The sequence below is a fragment of the Balaenoptera musculus genome, chromosome 6 (genome assembly GCF_009873245.2).
Source record: "Balaenoptera musculus isolate JJ_BM4_2016_0621 chromosome 6, mBalMus1.pri.v3, whole genome shotgun sequence".
Classification (NCBI taxonomy): domain Eukaryota; kingdom Metazoa; phylum Chordata; class Mammalia; order Artiodactyla; family Balaenopteridae; genus Balaenoptera; species Balaenoptera musculus.
In genome coordinates, this window is record NC_045790.1 from 69,115,836 (window position 1) to 69,132,689 (window position 16,854).

Below are 16,854 nucleotides of genomic sequence, written 5' to 3' on the forward strand. Positions count from 1 at the left end.
TGATGCCTGTAGGCTGCACTTTTTTTCTAACAGGTATTATTACTTTGTTAAATCTCTGAAGTCTCATGTTTTTGTCACCTGATATACAATCTTGCCACTGAAAAAACTGGTTATGCTGTCCTAGATATTCAATCTAATTTTCATTCCAACCCAATAAGCCACAGAATAGCTAAAAATGAAAAATGTGCAAACATGGATAATTTTAGCAGGCATTTAAATATAACACAGATGCTAAAGGGTAATGGGTGGGGTGGCATATTAACTATTCATATTTAAGTAGTATAATTTTTACAGAATTACTTTTACAGTAGTAATTAGTGCAAGACAACATTAGAAGCCAAATATTTTTAGTATGTGGGTGATATTTCTAAGTACATGGGGTTATGTCTAGGGGAGGGGTTCCTTAACAAACATCACCCTAGTAAGGAAGTACTTTTCTCATAGGGGTGGACATGGAACGAGAACACCAGGGTGCAAGTTTTAAAAGAAATGCTTTAAAAAATTCTAAACCATATTTATTTGCATGGTATTCTAATTTTCATGTTTGAATGCATTTTTAGTAATGGGGAGGCAAGAGAGAACAGAAACATATAACATAGGAAGAATTTGCTACCATTTTTTAATTTGCCATGGATTATACACACAAAATCAATCTGAGAAATTACTCAGACACTAGTGTTTGAGCTCATCTAGGCTAGTTTGGTTATATTTTTTTCTGGCTGATTTGTAAGCTCTAAAAGAATAAGGGCTTAAGTAACTGCTGTTTTGTGAACAGTTCTTGCATTCAACTAAAATTTAAGAAATGTGTTACAAAGATTTATTAATTTTTGAGTAGACTAATAGATTACCCTAATTCCTGAATAGCCTTCGTGTTATCGATGATTTCACATATATACAATCTGAGGTTCTGTGGTGATCATTTCAGTCAAAACCATCAGGAAAGAATATATTCAAAACAGATTGTTAACCAACTAGAAAATAACATATAACTTCTGTCATCTTGCTGTTCACTTAAGCATCACATGTGAAGTACAATAGCAGGTCAGTACGTATACTAAAAAGGAAAGTAGCACTTAGTTGTAGACAAAATGGAGTCTTACATTTATGCCACAAAATGGTTTAACTTTTACTTCTAGGACTAGAACAGAAATGCACTCTAGGGGAAAACACAAAACAATGCTCTTTGCTTTTATATGAATTAAAAACCAGAGCTTGCATGTGAAAATAGTAATAAGCATTAAATGATACTTTTGTATTGTCGTACATTTGCTTTAAAGCAGACTGTACAAACATAAGAAACTGCTTTATCAAATTTCAGATTACTTTTCATTAACATGCTATTTCACCCATGGAAACCCATCTATGTAGTTTAAGGCTATATCATCTTACTGCTAATCAATCAGAAACCACACCCATCATTCTCTCCAAAATTATAAGCTAAATTTATGAACAAATATCACTATAAGAACTTTGCATTCAAATAATTAAGCAAATGAGAGTCAAATTAAGTCTCTGTACACAAATGTTTACATGATGTGGAGGAGATAAACTTTCCAAGTTATGACAGTTACCTAAAATGTATCTTTGGAATGGGGCATATGCAACAGGATGAGAAAGGCTTTGTTTCTCAATGTATATCAATAAATTCACGTTTGAACCCTGTGAATGTATTACCAATTCAAAAATACAATCATAACAGTAGTATGCTTAATATGCTGCTATTATATTACTTAGTAGATGTTTGCCCATTTTGTTACTGGCAAAGAACTTCATTTAATGCAACTGAAAAGAATGATTCTAATCACTTTAAACTGAAAGTTTTTAAGTTACAGATCTTTACCTTTTCATTATACAACTTAATGTAACCAATCCTGTTATCAAACAATTCTCTTTCAAGTTCTAGAAATCATTACTCTAGGACATTAAAATTAATAATAGCCCAAGAGAACAGATTAGACTGCAAGAAAATATTTGCAAAAGACACATCTGATAAAGAACTGTTATCCAAAATACAGAAAGAACTCTTAAAGCTCAGTAAGAAAACAAACCTGATTAAAAATAGGCCAAAGACCTTACCAGACACCTCACCAAAGAAGATATATAGATGGCAAATTAAGAATACTAAAGATGCTCCACATCATGTTACTGTGGCAAGATTTAACTGCACACCTATTAGAATAGACAAAATCCAGAACACTGACAACACCAAATGCTGGTGAAGATGTGGAGCAACAGAAACTCATTCATTGCTGGTGGGAGTGCAAAATGGTACAGCCATTTTGGAAGGCAGTTTGGTGGTTTCCTACAAAACCAAATATATTCTTACCATACTATCTACCCAAGGAGTTGAAAACTTTATTCTACACAAATCCTGCTCACCAATGTTTTTAACAACTTTATTCATAATTGCCCTAACTTGGAAGCAACCAAGATATCCCTCAGTATGTATATGGATATGAACTGTGACACATCCAGAAAATGGGATTATTCAACACTAAAAAGAAATGAGGTGTCAAGCCATGAAAATGCATGGAGAAAACTTAAGTGAATATTAAGTTTAAGAAGCCAATCTGAAGATTACATACATACTGTATGACATTTTGGAAAAGGCAAAATTGTGGAGGCAGTAAAAAGATCAGTAGTTGTCAGGGATTGGGGTGTTGGAATAGGCAGAGCAGATTTTTAGGGCAGTGAAAATATTCTGTATGATACTATGATGGATTTGTCACTATAGATTTGTCCAAACCCATAGAAAACACCAACGGTGAACTATAAACTATGGACTTTGGGTGATTATGGTGTCAATATAGGTTCATCAATTTTAACATATGTACCATTCTAGTGGTAAATGTTGGTAATAGAGGAGCTATGTATGTGTAGCGGAAGAGAGTGCATGGGAAATCTCTGTATTTACCTGTTTTGCTGTGAACCTAAAATTAAGTCCTTAAAAAATTTAATAGCGAACACTATGTGCCATGCATTTTTACCATCCTTATTTACAGATGAAGCTTGGCCCTAGGGTCCACTATCTTCTTAACCAACATGCCATTCCACTCAAGTTTTTTCCTTTGCAAATTCGTGCTGTGGGAAACACTTCCCCTCAAACCAGAGGCCCTAGTTTTGCAGAGAAAGCCCACTGAAGAACAGATTTAATAAAAAGACTAGTCCTAGGCCATGTAGCTGATCCATGTCATCAGTGTCTGTCCTCTCAAAGCATTTCTGGAGTGGGCATGTGCAAAGTGAAACGTTATACATTCTTGATATGCTTTATATCTCAGTGTACATTCCAAAGATAAAACCCACTTATAGTCTTGCCTGATAAACATTCAGGTTTGAATACAGGTGTCTAGGTAGAACTGAATCTTCCTAGCTGCCTTACATACTTTGATCTCTTCTCCCCAATGTTCCAGACAAATCCAATCCTTAACTCCAAATATGTTCTAAATTAGTGTTCCTCATAAGAAACGATTATGGAAACATTTATTACCACAATCTCATGCTATTTATTTCAGACCATTATAGAATGAAGTCGAAAGGTCCATCATCTTACCGTGTTAAGTCTTCTTTATCCCCAACGTACCTCTTGGATTTCAAAACCTTAAGATTTAAAAATTTATCAAGCAAATGTCTGACAGAGGTAGCACTGAGGGAAAATAAGTCTTAAACTTTGAATAAAAATTAAGTTTGCCTTCTAAATACCATAATTTTCAACTCAATTTTGATTCTTCAATATCCTTCATATTTCAGGAGACACTATCCTCATCATATTTCATATAGTATACATTTCCCCTCACCTGAAGCAAAAGTAGCAGCACTCAAAGAACTGTGACAGGTGGTAGTGAATCATCTGGGTATTTCCATTTCAAACTCCCATCATTGAGAAGTCATGGTTCTGCTTTTTGGAAGTCAGCATGTCATTGTTATCCCTTGTTCTTTATTATCTCACATGACACCTGCAAAGACCAAGCCCACGGGTCCATCTCAACATTAGAACCAAACTTCAAACAAGACTATGCCTGTTGTAAACACACTGTCATGCCTAAAGTGTCATTTATAAAGCAAAAAAAAAGGAAAAGGGAGATAGGATTGAAAAATTATGACATAAGTTCTAAGACTGTTTTAACCCTAAAAGTGCCTATTCATTTCTTCAAAATTAAATTGCCTATTATGTACCACACTTAAGATGTTTTACAACACTCATCTCATGGTTCTCACTTGAATATATCATGTTCAGGGATGCCAATGGAAAAAAATTTACAATATAGCCATGCGAAGTCTACAAATGCAACTAAGAAGTTCAATATGAAACATTTTCTAATTATGCCCCTTTAGAATTTCTAACTATGGCTTAAAAACCCAATGAACAAGTGGAAGTTTCCCTCTGTACATGGCTTTTATTATTTACATAATACAATACAGCATCAATGCTGAATAGCATGATTATGTGCAATACATAAATATGACCTATCTGTACACATCTGCAGATCTAACTCAGAACTAAGGTACATAAAATTGAAAGCAAAACTGAATGCTTTAAAAGTAAAAACTAAGACTGAACACCGCAATAAATCAGAAGTAGTGCCTCGTGTACATACTTAACTATTTACAGATGAAAACAGGCATTACCACAACACTAACCTAACTATACTCATTTATATATAAAAAACACAAGTTTCATACATCACAAAAAACCTTCCATTATAACACAGAAGTGATATTACCAGACAAGCATCAGTGAAGTATACTGCCTCTTCTAGTTGTTATTGTACAATGCTGTAGATAATGCAGCCCATGCAATACACCCAAGAACACTAGAGTCCTACACCCAAGTACAATTAATATGATAAAGCAGCCCTCTGCAAGTGGTGCTGGATACCACTAAGAAGTCTACCGCAGCCATGTTGGTTATGATTTTCCATGCAGAAGGGTACAGTTACATTAAGAACTGAAGTCTTTAAAAGAGCTTTAAACATTCTTTCTTGAACCAAAACAATTCAACAAAATATGCACATGAAAAATTATTCAGATACCCTTGCAAATTAAAATTCAGATGCATGTTACTCAATAGAGCTGTTGTATGTGAAAACCAAACGTAGAGTTTTAATTTCTTCTTGTAGACAAATTAATCTTAGTGCAGTTCTGTGCTACACAATATTGTTAGCAATGAGAGTAATGCAGACATCTTCTGGTGCAGGCCAGCACGATAAGCTTCAAAGATAGCTCAAGACCCTGCTGGCTGATCTGTTTTACTCTTTATAACCAGTTACGATGTGTACCTTCCAAAGAATGTCTTATTTGACAGCTTTTAGAAGACCAATTAGCCAGGCTTACATATGGCATCAAAACACTGGTTTCACGGAAAGGTCTGATAGCTTTCTTTATAGCTTTCTTCCCGCTTCCAAGGAAAATGTGGAAATTAACAGGGTGAAGTTTATGGTAGAAGTAGACTGCCAGTCCTTTTCTGGTGTACCATTTAAAAAATAAAAAAAAAAATACAGGCACATAACACTAGCCAGAGATTATACCTTGATTACATTCTCAAAGGCAGATATGCTGCAAACATGCAGATATTTCACGTACTTTGTTTGGCACAAGGGAACTAAATTTTGTCCCTATTATCTGTGTTTTCAACTTGCTGTGCAGATTTTCATCCAATTTTATTCAGGGGAGGGCATATACATTTTGTAGGGCTGTATCTATCCAATTCTGCCTGTAACAAACACCCACACATCCTAAAATATCAATTATAAGACAGACAAGTGTAAAGTAAAACTCTGGAGAACATCAAAGGAAAATGGCCATGCATCTGCTCTTTAATGTTTTCCTACGATATATTAAAATAAGAACAAAGTTATCAGTCTCTTCACAAGTAGTAATTTATATTCTCTGGATTTTTTCAGCCACAACAACTGGATTCTCTTTTCTGATTTTTGCTGCAGCTTCTGCTTTGTAATCATATGGACAGTTGTGCTTGTCAGAGTAACGGTGAAGTCCACAAAACAAATTTCCACACCGGCAGTCAAACCCTGTACATACAAGAGGAAGCAGAGTCACTTGGGAAATTGTAGCAAGTAAAAGAAACAAAAGCATTAGTCAATATAGAAAAGGAAGCAGATTTTCATGACTCTTTGCAACATTAAAGAGTCTGTCACTTTAAACTGTGAAAGTGCTCTTAACCTCCGCTGACATGGTGAGAAATTCAAGTAACTATTCTTCCATAAACTCCTGTAGGTACCAAACAGGGTAGAAATTACACAGGCTCTGGAGTCAGGCTGATTTGAATTTAAATTCTAGTCCTACCGTATGTTAACTGGGTAATGTTTCCTCAAGTGAACGCTAGGAAAAGACAACCACATACAGTTCTGAGATTTAAAGGAAACAATTAAAAAGTATCTAGAACATTTTGTGCCTGGTTCAAAGTAGGTGCTTACTGTTTAATTCAGCTATCTTTTCCCCAGGAGAACAAAGGAAAGAATCAAAAGGGATTAATTTTTATCAATCCGATAAAGGAAAGTAATTCAGAAGGCCTGAAGTTAGGAAAGGGTTTCATATGATTAGACAAACCAATGGAAATCAAACTCAACTTCTCTTCACTGTCCTCTTTCCAGTCTACTCTGGAAACTTTCTATTCTTGAAAGTCGGGCATTTTGTTTTATGTGTAAGACTGACCAGTCCCTTAGGGAGTAACTAGGAGCTCCCTGAATACCTGTAAGGCCAACTTTCTTTCTGCACATGAAACATCTGTTCTTCTTTGGTTTGGGCAACTCAGGGGCTTTTTCTTCACTTTGAGAAGTACTGGGCTGAGAAACTGATGGACTGGGCTGAGTGACAACTGAAAAACAAGGGTAAAAATTAGAAGTCTGTCAATTGTTTGGCTGATAATTATCTAAGACCAGACCAAAACAAAACAAGAGAAACAGTAAGATTCTTCCTGAAAATGTCTAAGAAGGCTTTCTTGAAAACATGTACTTTAAATACAATCTTCTACTTTAATATCAGAACTTCTTTCAAATCTGAGAACGTCTTGCCAATTAACATAATACCACTTGCTCCTGTAAATTTTATTAAATTATCACTCCACTCAAATTCCTTTAAACTCACTCTAGTCCTGGGAAACAAAATCCTAATTCTAAATTTTAAAGACCTGAGAGATGTGGTCTGCTCAGTTTTTCCATATTCCAATTGCCTAAATGCAAACTTCTAAATTAGGGCAGTTCAAATTCATTACTACTCAGGAAATAAGGTTGCCAACTTCTGAGGTAATTAGCTATAAAGTCATTCTGCTTTTATACTGATAGAAAAAAGAAAAATTGTGTAAATAAACCCAGTAAATTTTGACAAGTAAAACCCAAGTCATTAATCCCCTAATTAACTTTAGATTCCAAAATTTCACAATAATTATTGTGCCATTTTAATAAGTGCTTTATATTGTCTTATATAGAAAACTTGCAGGATTAAAAAAAAAAAAACAAAAAACTTGTAAGATCAGCAACGTTGTCTTTAGGACAGCGTAAGTACTTGTGAAGCTTTGATTTTAGACTATTAAGGATTCCAGAGGCAAAACAAGAATTTTTAGAGCACATCTTTAATTTACTTTGTGATACTTATCTAAAACGGGTATGAAATTTGGACAGTAAGAGATATAACCTACTTTTAAAAGTCCCTGTTTCTTCACCTAAAAGATCTAAGTTTTAAGTTCACTCATGACACCAATGGAATTTGTCAATATAAAGATAAAATTGCAGATTACTGTTTTAAAGTTCACATTACCACCAGGTTATTGAAAACAAAATAGCAAAATTTAGTTCTACTTTTATAAAACTCAGCGACACCAGAAGCACTGTAAGCTGAGTTTTAATATTAATCCAAACCCCAATAGCAAATTAATGTATACAATACTAAAATTATTGCCTAACAATAGGCCAACACTAATGATATCAGCATAAATCCAAACCAATTGGTTTAATAAGTACTGTAAAATTACCTCCAAATTTATAACTCATTTGCATTAGTAATATATCCAGTGAGATTAACAGTCTAATATTAGACCAACAGTAATATTCTAGCTACTACTTATTCCTAATAATCTACTATGGCAACGTTAATGTAATTTTTCCTGATGGTATAACAGTAAAGAACAATCTGTGGAATAGTTCTGGGGAGGTGACTGCCGTATTTCCTTGGCCACACCTGAAAATTGGACAGTGGTTCCTAAAACATACAGGGAAGAGGGGCGGGGGTCAGTCAAGAAGAGAAAAATGATACAGAAAAGGCAGAGCAGCGAACTACAGAAAGGCTACTAAGAAATAATAAATGCACAGAATAGCTACAGAACTAATCCAAAAGAGTACTGTTCCAAGGTCAGTGTCATTTTGTGTTTTAAAAAAACAATAACAAATGGAACAGAACAAAAGCCTCACAAATACTAATTTGGTCAGTTTTTCATAAGGATGGAACTTACTTAAAAATAACCAAATATGGATTCACCTGCCCAACTTAAGAATTTTCATCTTAACTGTATCAATTAAGAGTGATATGGTTCACATAAGCTCGGCTATGTACAAAAGCAAGCCTCCAAAGCAGATTACATGTCCACTGACACTATTTTCTCACAATAAAGTTTTATATTGTGTTGTCAACACTATACCAGGAAATCATGAATTGATCAAACGAACTATGTGCACCATGGAGTATACAGATCATTGTTCCAGGGTCTAGCACAGGTAAATCAAACAAGTCAATCTTCTGGCAACATTAAAGCACTTCTGGTTGTGCTATGTAAGTTCAGCATAGACTCAGTCACTATCTAATGAAAACCAAAATGCCTTTCCACACTGAATTTTTGAACTCCCATAGGGATCCCACACTTCTTCAAGCTTCTTTTAGTGTATAATATGTTCTTTTGCTTGAGTATTTTCTACAGTATTGACAATATCAAGACTGAATAGTTAATGCTTTTGATTATTAAATTTTTCTCCACAGCTTTGGAATTTAGTCCGTATAATTTCTTCCGTTTGTGAACAATACCTTCTTTAATGATTTAGATACTTTTAAAATATATTGGTAAACTACCTTTTAAGTTCATTAAATTCTGACATTTTCAGTCTTCATATTATAAACTTTGCTGATTTGTGGGTGCAGGGGCAAGGGGGGATGGGCAGAGAAGAAGAGATTAAAGAGTGACTATTTTACACTTCAAGGTACTTTAAAGATAGTGGTTTGCTTGGCCTATATTTTATAGTTCTCTCTCCTCTTTGGTCCTTCAATGGGAAGGAAAGAATCCCTCCACCAACCCTTTCTTGTACTACCAAATCCAGAACTGAACTAGTATTAAACAAAAAGCATACCTGGCTCTGACACCTCTGTTTTCGGGGTAGTTATTTTGTCCTCTCTTGAAATGCTCATTTCTGTCATTTGCTGAGTTACAGGCAAGGCAGCCACAGGCACATTTCTATTTGAGTTCAAGCAAACATTTTTAAAGATGTTAAGGGTACTTCTTGGAAAGATAATAAGTTGTCAGTTCAACATATATTATTTCCAATGTGATCAAATGGAGCTAAATAATCTAAACAAGATGCCCAGTACAAATGGTTGAGAATAAGGAAAGCAATTTGATGAATGGCTCATCAATTCAAGCCTGCATATTTATATAGGTTATGATGTTCTATTATAGCCAACTAGAAATTCTTAGCTGTGCCTGTAATTTGTTTAAGGGCAAAAGGGGTAGCTTTGCCAAAATGCCTTATGTGGCATTACAATATAGTCTGCAGAGCCTCATTCTCTACAATTCTTACACCTCAGTTACAAGGAAATAAAAGCACAGCATTATCAACACAGTATCCTTGAGGTTGTTCAGGAGTGCGTTGTTAATACACATCTTTACTCAATGACCTACAAGATCATATATTAGAAGACACTGGAATAATCACCAATTGTGCAACACATGTAAAGCCAAGGGCATCTAATGTATTAACATCCTTATTATAATGTAATACGTATGATGTAATACATCATTATTTATTAACATTCATAATTATATCATTTATCTTTATTTCCTCCCTGTATTATTATAAAAACCCAGAAATGTTTAATCTTACCTTGATTTTTCAGATGTGCTGCCAGCAGCACCTTCACAGTTGTTTAAACTAGCGTCTGTTCTTTGTACAGATGCAGAATCTGAGGTAGGACTGTTGGAACCACTAGCTGTCCCTATTTAGAAAAAAGGATTGGTAAGAAACAAAGCAACACTACAAACACTCATTACCAAAACTATTAATAAGTAACAAATACTTGCATTTAATTAGGTTAGTGACTTAAGTACTTTCACTGTGCTGCAGAATCTTACACTTAAGTGATATCCAAACAACAAAAAAAATATATTAAAAAGTCATATCCAGTGAGTACATGTACTCAAAAACGAAAATGAAAGAGCTAGAAGATGCTTGTAGACAGTCACTCATTCCTCATGTAGTCATTCCAAGTACTTGGGCTATTATTGCTTTAAATTTCAAGCTTTTCTCGAGTCTTCTCTCCTTGGACTTTCAGGATTGATTCTCAGTCTTAGGCCCCAACTCTTGGTTCTATATTTTCTGTCCACCAGGTCTTCAAATGGGTTATTTCTTGGAACCAACTTACCCATTGGGCTCATTCTGCCACTATTCTGCTGCCTCTGAAGATGTTCTTTGTAGCAAACAGAACACATTCCATTTGTCCTAGGATTCCCATAAAAGCCACATCCTGTACTACACAGCATGGGCCCTGGGGTCTGGTTAGTCTCCTGAGCCATTTTTCTGCTGTAAACAAAACAAAACCAAAATTTTAGATAATAACATGTAGTAAAAAAAAAAAAATCACTAAATTAGTATGATAGTCATCATTGTACCTTTGTCATTTCTAAACACTGAGTCTGTTTCTAACAAAGCCCCAAATTGTGTTAATCTTTAAAATAGAGTAGGCTAAATTATGAATATTTTGTTGCCTTTATAAAACAAGGGACATGAATGGAACTGTTTTAGCTTGATAAACAATGAACTATTATGACTTCACATTTTAGGACAAAAAAATTCTATCATTAAACATTAAAATGTATTATTTTACCTGTCACTGTTTCTGTAATTCGTGAAAAGGTCACCCTTCCCAATACCAGAATTATGTTTAAATCAATTTTGGCAACTGGTATCTTTAAATCACTTTCTGCTCTCCTACACTACAGGCAGATCATTTCAAATAATCACAATTAACTACTGACTCTTCATATCTACTAGTGGTTCTTTAAACTACCTGTATATTGGATGTAGCTCTAGAATTTTCTTAAAACTAACATCTGAACATACGTGGGCCCTGTAGTAATTCAGTTCTGCTATGGGGCAGAGCATCTGTACTTTTTAAATGCTGCAACACCTTTACAGAAGACTGAAAAGAGAGCTGGTAGATCACCTAGCTTTTCCTGTTACCTTGGCACCAAAAAGTGAAGTTCTTTAAGAATTTAGGGAAAAGCTGCTTAGGAAATTCCTTTTGTTCTACATTTGACATGAGAAATCTGGGTCTGAGTATACTTTAAAGTCAATGCCTAGAAACCTATAATGTACAAATTATCAGCCACAGATTTCTCAGCCAACGGCTCTATTAAAACTTTTAACAAGCGCTTGTCTGCCTCATGACAGAAAATAATGAAACCTTTCCAAGCTCAATTTCAATATGGCAAAATAAAGCAATATACACAACCTTTAGTAATGGTTAATATTTAATGCTAGGTTACCAGAAAGAGCTTTATATAGCAAGCATACCCTTGCTTTTCCAGAAGCCTTCTTAAAATTAGCACACAGTAATGTTTTGCTAAATTTAGTAAAATTTCCTGAGTTAACAGAATATAAATATTTAAGAAAAATTTTTTTAAAACCTGGAAGGTTTCCATGTCACCTTAAAGTATGTATGAATGTACCAAAAGCGTATTTCAGAGCATTTTATCAAGGGGAGATTATGTGCAATAATTCTGGTCATTGTCCTTTAACTGTACCTTAATGTTGACTATGAAGGTGACTTATAAGTTATGAACTTTTCAAGTAAGTGCAGGAAAGTACTTTCAGCTAGAGCTTGTTACTTCCTTCAATTTCATCCTGCTTTGTCCAACCACCACATACTAGGATACACTCTTTAGTGAGTTATTAAAAACAATGTTTTAACAAGTATTAACACTTTTTACCAAAATTATAAAAAGGGGGGAAGAGGACTAACCAAACTTGACCTGGCCCGAATCCTGACAATTATTCCAACAATTTAAATGACAGTAATCTTTCCTTTTGTTAGCAAAAAGCCATCATATTTCAAGCTTGAAAATACCTCAAGCCAATCAAACTTGTATGGAAAGTGACCAATACTTGCAACTTACTTCAGATAATAGTACTAATTTAGTTGACACTATCTCTTTAAATAGTAAGTGGAATTTAGCTGACTCATTTTGGATCAGGGTAGTGTAAACATTTCAACATCACTTAGGAAGTTTATTAATAAACACTTTCAGCTGGGTTTTTAAAATTTTGAGTATAACATGTGCAAAAAATGCTTCAAATAACAGTGCATTTATTTGCATGCCTACCATGCAAAGTATGTAAATCTTTGCCCTACGCAAAAAGCAGGGTCATTCCTTGAAGCCAGCTTAAGAATTACACTAGCTCACTTGCTATACTAACTTCTAGTGTCATCTGACAGTGGCTTTAAAAGTAAATTGGCCTAAAAGTCAACCCACGTTAATATTAATCTGATTCTTAAAATCTTTTGTTTATATAAATGGGGGTGGGGATTTCACCCAATGATTTCACATGCAAAGTATTCCACCTTTCTTCAGAAAACACATCTACCTTCAAGTCACGATAAATAGCCTCCAAACTGTGAAACACAAGAGACACCGGGACATCAGTCTTCTACATGGCATCTCATCTTGTAGATTTTTTCCCCCCTAGAAAGCCAGCTTTTAAATGCCATCACAAGAGCACAGCTTGCCTTAATATTTCTCAGAAGCTTAGATCACATGGGCGGGCGCTTCAGCCTGTCACAAGGCTGCAATGTGACAGGGTGAGCGGGATGGAGGCTCTCACATAAAGCCTAGTCAACAGAAGCCTCTGAAATCAGCTTCTATTTTTATCTCAGAGCCTGCCAACTCCTACACAACCCCAAGAATTAAGGATGCAGCGCTCACATATCTAATATAACAAGAAAACAAAACAAAAAGATGCCATTAAGATTGCTACAGTTTTTTTCTAACACAAGGAATGATCTCACATTAAATCTAGAAAATGCAAGCATCATTAATCACTCAGGAAGCCAAATGGTCAGGGGTGTTTATAAAAACCAAGCACAGCGAAGAGCATCAAGGCAGGAAGAATCCTCATGATTAGTGGCAATTTTTTTTGAGGTGGGTGTGGGGATAAGTGCCATTAGGCACTGTGTTTCCCCACTTGTATTTTAGAAAAATACAATACATTATTTACTACCTTTAAAGTTGCTACAAACTTGAGCATTCATGTCAGCTCTATCAGATATAGCTAGAATGTTTATTTTTATAGTTTCTATAGCTGAAATGTGTATTTTTTACAGTTTGTGGCTTCCTATAATTCATAGGAAAATCAAAACCAAAACCAAAAAGTTAGGAGCATGTAACTGAAAAATTCTCCAGCCTCAAATACGAATAAAAAAGGCTTTTATGCCTATGGAATTTACTTCTCTCAGGTGCACAAAATGTTAAAAGACATTTAAGAATGCCTGCCCACCTGGAGTTGAGACCAGAGTTCTAGTTTCTCATCTACCTCTAAGCCAGTGACCTTGGGCAAGCCCTTACTCTCCAGATCTCAGTTCCCTCTCGCTAAATGGAGATCAGTGTGATTTTAAAGGCTCCTTTTCAGGCTTAATCCCGGGCCTGAGAGATAGAAAATAGGGAAGAATTAAACATCTTTTTGAGGGGAACATTTTTAGAAAAAAACCTTGAAAAATGAAATTGCAGTATTTTCACCAATTCAGTTCTGAAACCCTACTTTTACAAATAAGGAGTAAAATAAAATTCATTGATTTTTTTTAAAAGTCTGTAAATTACCTGAATGGCCAAGCTGAAGAACAGTCGCTCTATGACCTATATACTACTTTACCCTAATGTGTCCTTAGACTAGATTATTAGAAGGCATTCAGTCAATAAAGACAACCCGGACCTTTTCCCAAAACACAGCTCCACGGTGTGCGTGGAAAGCGAGCAAAGAATTTCACGTTCCTCAGCCTAAATGCACGAAACAAAGGGGAAGGTGCTGCATTTCCTTCATGAAAGGCATCTCGGGCGAGAAACGCAGCGACATCGGTAAAACTAAAACACGACAGAGAAGACCCCTCTCACCACAGACTCCAGCGGATTTTAAAACAAGTTCGGGTCCCACTGGTCCCCCATCCCTACCGCCATGCCCTTTCAAGCAAAGGCCTCGTTCAGGAAAGCACTGCAAGGCCTTTTCCAAAAACCACTGAGTCATGCAGAACAGCAGCTCCGCAGGCCAAGCCGGCCCCTAACACTGCCGGTCCCGCGCCGACCCCCGACCCTGAACGGCCCCTCCGAAGAGGCGGAGATAGGGAGTGCGATGGGCAAGGGGCTGGGGGCGCGGCCGCCGCGACCGCCTCTTTGTCTTTCCGGGTTTGGCCGCCCACGCCGGGCGCCACCGCGGAAGGCGGCCGCGACCGACTCGAGGCAGGCCCAGAGCTCGAACCCCCGGAGACCGCACGCCGGGCATTGTTTCCCCGACCGTGAGCATGCGAGTGAGCCCGGGGCACAGGGAACCAGGCCTCCGGCCTCGACGGCAGAATGCCGCCTCCGTCTTTGTGCTTCCTGAGCTGGCGGGCGGGCTCTCCTCCCCCAGACACCGCCATACGCGGGCCGCTCGGCCTTCATCGGAGGCCCGCGGCGCCCGAATCCCTCACTCCCACCCCTGGCCGGGCACGAGCAGCCGGGCGCCCTCCCCAAGCCCCGTACTACTCACCCTTCGGCGGCAGGAACCGGGCTGGCGCGCGACGCCGGCGCGGTGGGACCGGGCCGAGCCCTCAGGGAGGGGGGAGCCGGAAGCCCTGAATTCTCCGCCGCCGACGCCGCCGCCGCGGGCCGGGAGCGGGTCAGAGCCGCAGGCTGAGGTGGCGCCGCCGCCGCGGGGTCTTCCTTTGTTCCCGCAGCAGCACCGAGCGTGGCCGGGACACGCCGGAGCTCGGGAAGTGGGAGGAGGGAAGCGAGGGGGGGCGGAGAAGGAGGCGGAGGGAGGGCCGAAGGCCGCGGCGGCTAACGCTGCTCGCGGCGCCGGCCCGTCGTCGCCTCACGCCTCCACCGGCGGCGGGTTTGGCCGACTCCGAGGGCGAGGGGGGCGCGCGCAGCTAGGCCTGGGCGCCACAAGGGCCCGCGGATGGCGCTCTCTGTCTCTTTGCTACTGCCGGAGAAGGTGTGCGGCTCCAGGGAACGACGAATCCCAAACGGAGATGCACGTAGGCCTGCGCTCCAGGCGACTGACGCGTCCTCTCCACCCGGCGCTCAGGCAGTGAGGGAAAGGGGAGGGGGGGCGGGATCTGTGCGTCAGCGAAAACCCCGACGGCGGCGGCGGGGAGCGCGTTGACGTCACGTGCTCGACGCCGCGCCTCCGCCTCCAGTCACCCGGCCGGGGAGGCGGGGCCGAGCCTGAGCGCGCTGCCTTTGCGCGGAGCGGAGTCACTAGCTCGGCTGCCGGCCCCAGGGTGGAGTTGGAAAGAAGTAGTCCTGTGGAGGTTGCGTTTCTATTTTTAACCCGATTGTCCGCCCTCAGCCTCTCTCCTTCCGATTTTCTCAGTCAAGCCGACTTTTCGCCATTTGAGTTCTCACGCTTTGTCTAAAGCCTTTGGCAGACATTTCCCTTTCCTCCTTACTCCCCACCCAACAAGAACGTGTTAGAAGGATTCGGCTCGAGAAGAGAAAATGAACTGCTGTTTAGCTTCTGGGTCTTCTCGCCTGTTTATGAAGTTTCCCCCGTCCGGTTCCCTCACACTCCCCTTCGGTTCTAAAGTCCAGCCTGAGCATTGCTCTGATGCTCCCGGGAAGGAGCGGGGCGGGCGGCGCTCGCCCGCTCACTCGCCCGCCCGCCCGCTCGCTCGCGCAAGGTCACGGGTGGTTGTGCAGAGTCAGGAAGTGTTCCGCCGACTTGCCGCCAGTCTTCGGCCCCGGCGACACCGTTCTGAACAAACTGTTTTGGCCAGCCTGTAAAATCCCTGGAAATCGACTCTTCCAGCAGAGCCTCGTGAACTGGTAAAGCACCAAATGTTCTACCCAAGATGAAGTTAAGGGACAAACAAGCTAGACCCGAGGGAGAGATCAAAAAGGAGACGTTGCAGGAGGAAGTTCAAAAGGGGGCAATTCAAAAATGAGGCACAGGCCCCGACTAGTTTGAAAGGGTGAGTTAACTAAAAACACTGAGGAGCTTTTCAAAGCACCAGCAAAAAAACCCACTTGCAGCTGGCCTCTCCAGGTGACTTTAATTCAACTCAAAAAACAAAAGTAGTAAGACAGAAAGGACTTACGAAATTTTCTAGTAAACAATGGCCTAATGAATAAATAGAAACGATGTTTAGGGCTTCTAATAGCCACCATTAGACTGGAGTGAGAGGTCCCTTCGTTGTTTCCCAAACTTGGTGATCAGAAAAATCACCTGGAGTAATTGTCTACTTTTAAATAATCACCTAGGCCTTTCCCCTGGAGATAGTTTTGGGAGTCTGCGGTGGAGCTCAGGAACTTGAATATTTAAGTAGTGCTCCAGGTGATTCTTCTTTATAATTTTGTGTATTTGGGAGAATGCTGTCCTGGTGCCCTGTGCC

General features: G+C 39.0%; 2 protein-coding genes across 3 annotated transcripts in view; one reads left to right on the top strand and one right to left on the bottom strand.

Annotated features, from left to right (window-relative positions):
* Nucleotides 1-4,374: 4,374 nt before the first annotated feature.
* Nucleotides 4,375-15,562, bottom strand: ZFAND5 (zinc finger AN1-type containing 5). 2 transcript variants are annotated; one of them, XM_036856686.1, is made up of 6 exons: nucleotides 15,009-15,562; nucleotides 10,636-10,793; nucleotides 10,098-10,209; nucleotides 9,348-9,451; nucleotides 6,707-6,832; nucleotides 4,375-6,026 (listed from the first exon to the last, which is right to left on the bottom strand). In XM_036856686.1, the coding sequence occupies exons 2-6, from the start codon at nucleotides 10,784-10,786 to the stop codon at nucleotides 5,878-5,880; spliced, it is 642 nt and encodes a 213-aa protein (XP_036712581.1). In that variant the 5' UTR covers nucleotides 10,787-10,793; nucleotides 15,009-15,562; the 3' UTR covers nucleotides 4,375-5,877. The 2 variants fall into 2 exon arrangements, with proteins under 2 accessions (XP_036712581.1, XP_036712582.1); XM_036856687.1 differs by lacking the exon at nucleotides 15,009-15,562 and adding an exon at nucleotides 12,858-12,958.
* TMC1 (transmembrane channel like 1) overlaps nucleotides 15,556-16,854 on the top strand; it is a 378,985-nt gene continuing 377,686 nt past the window's right edge. The window contains 1 exon segment of the mRNA XM_036856685.1: nucleotides 15,556-16,288. The gene's annotated coding sequence lies outside the window, so the exon portion shown is untranslated.

Bases quoted from the DNA above. Each gene is read 5' to 3' on its own strand.
- ZFAND5 (XM_036856686.1), bottom strand. From the start codon at position 10,786: ATGGCTCAGGAGACTAACCAGACCCCAGGGCCCATGCTGTGTAGTACA. The intron at 6,833-9,347 runs GTATGCTTTTTG...CTTGTTTTTCAG, and splicing joins AACAGAGGTGTCAGAGCCAG to TTGTCACTCAGCCCAGTCCA. The intron at 6,027-6,706 runs GTATTCAGGGAG...TTGTATGTACAG, and splicing joins AAAGAAAGTTGGCCTTACAG to GGTTTGACTGCCGGTGTGGA.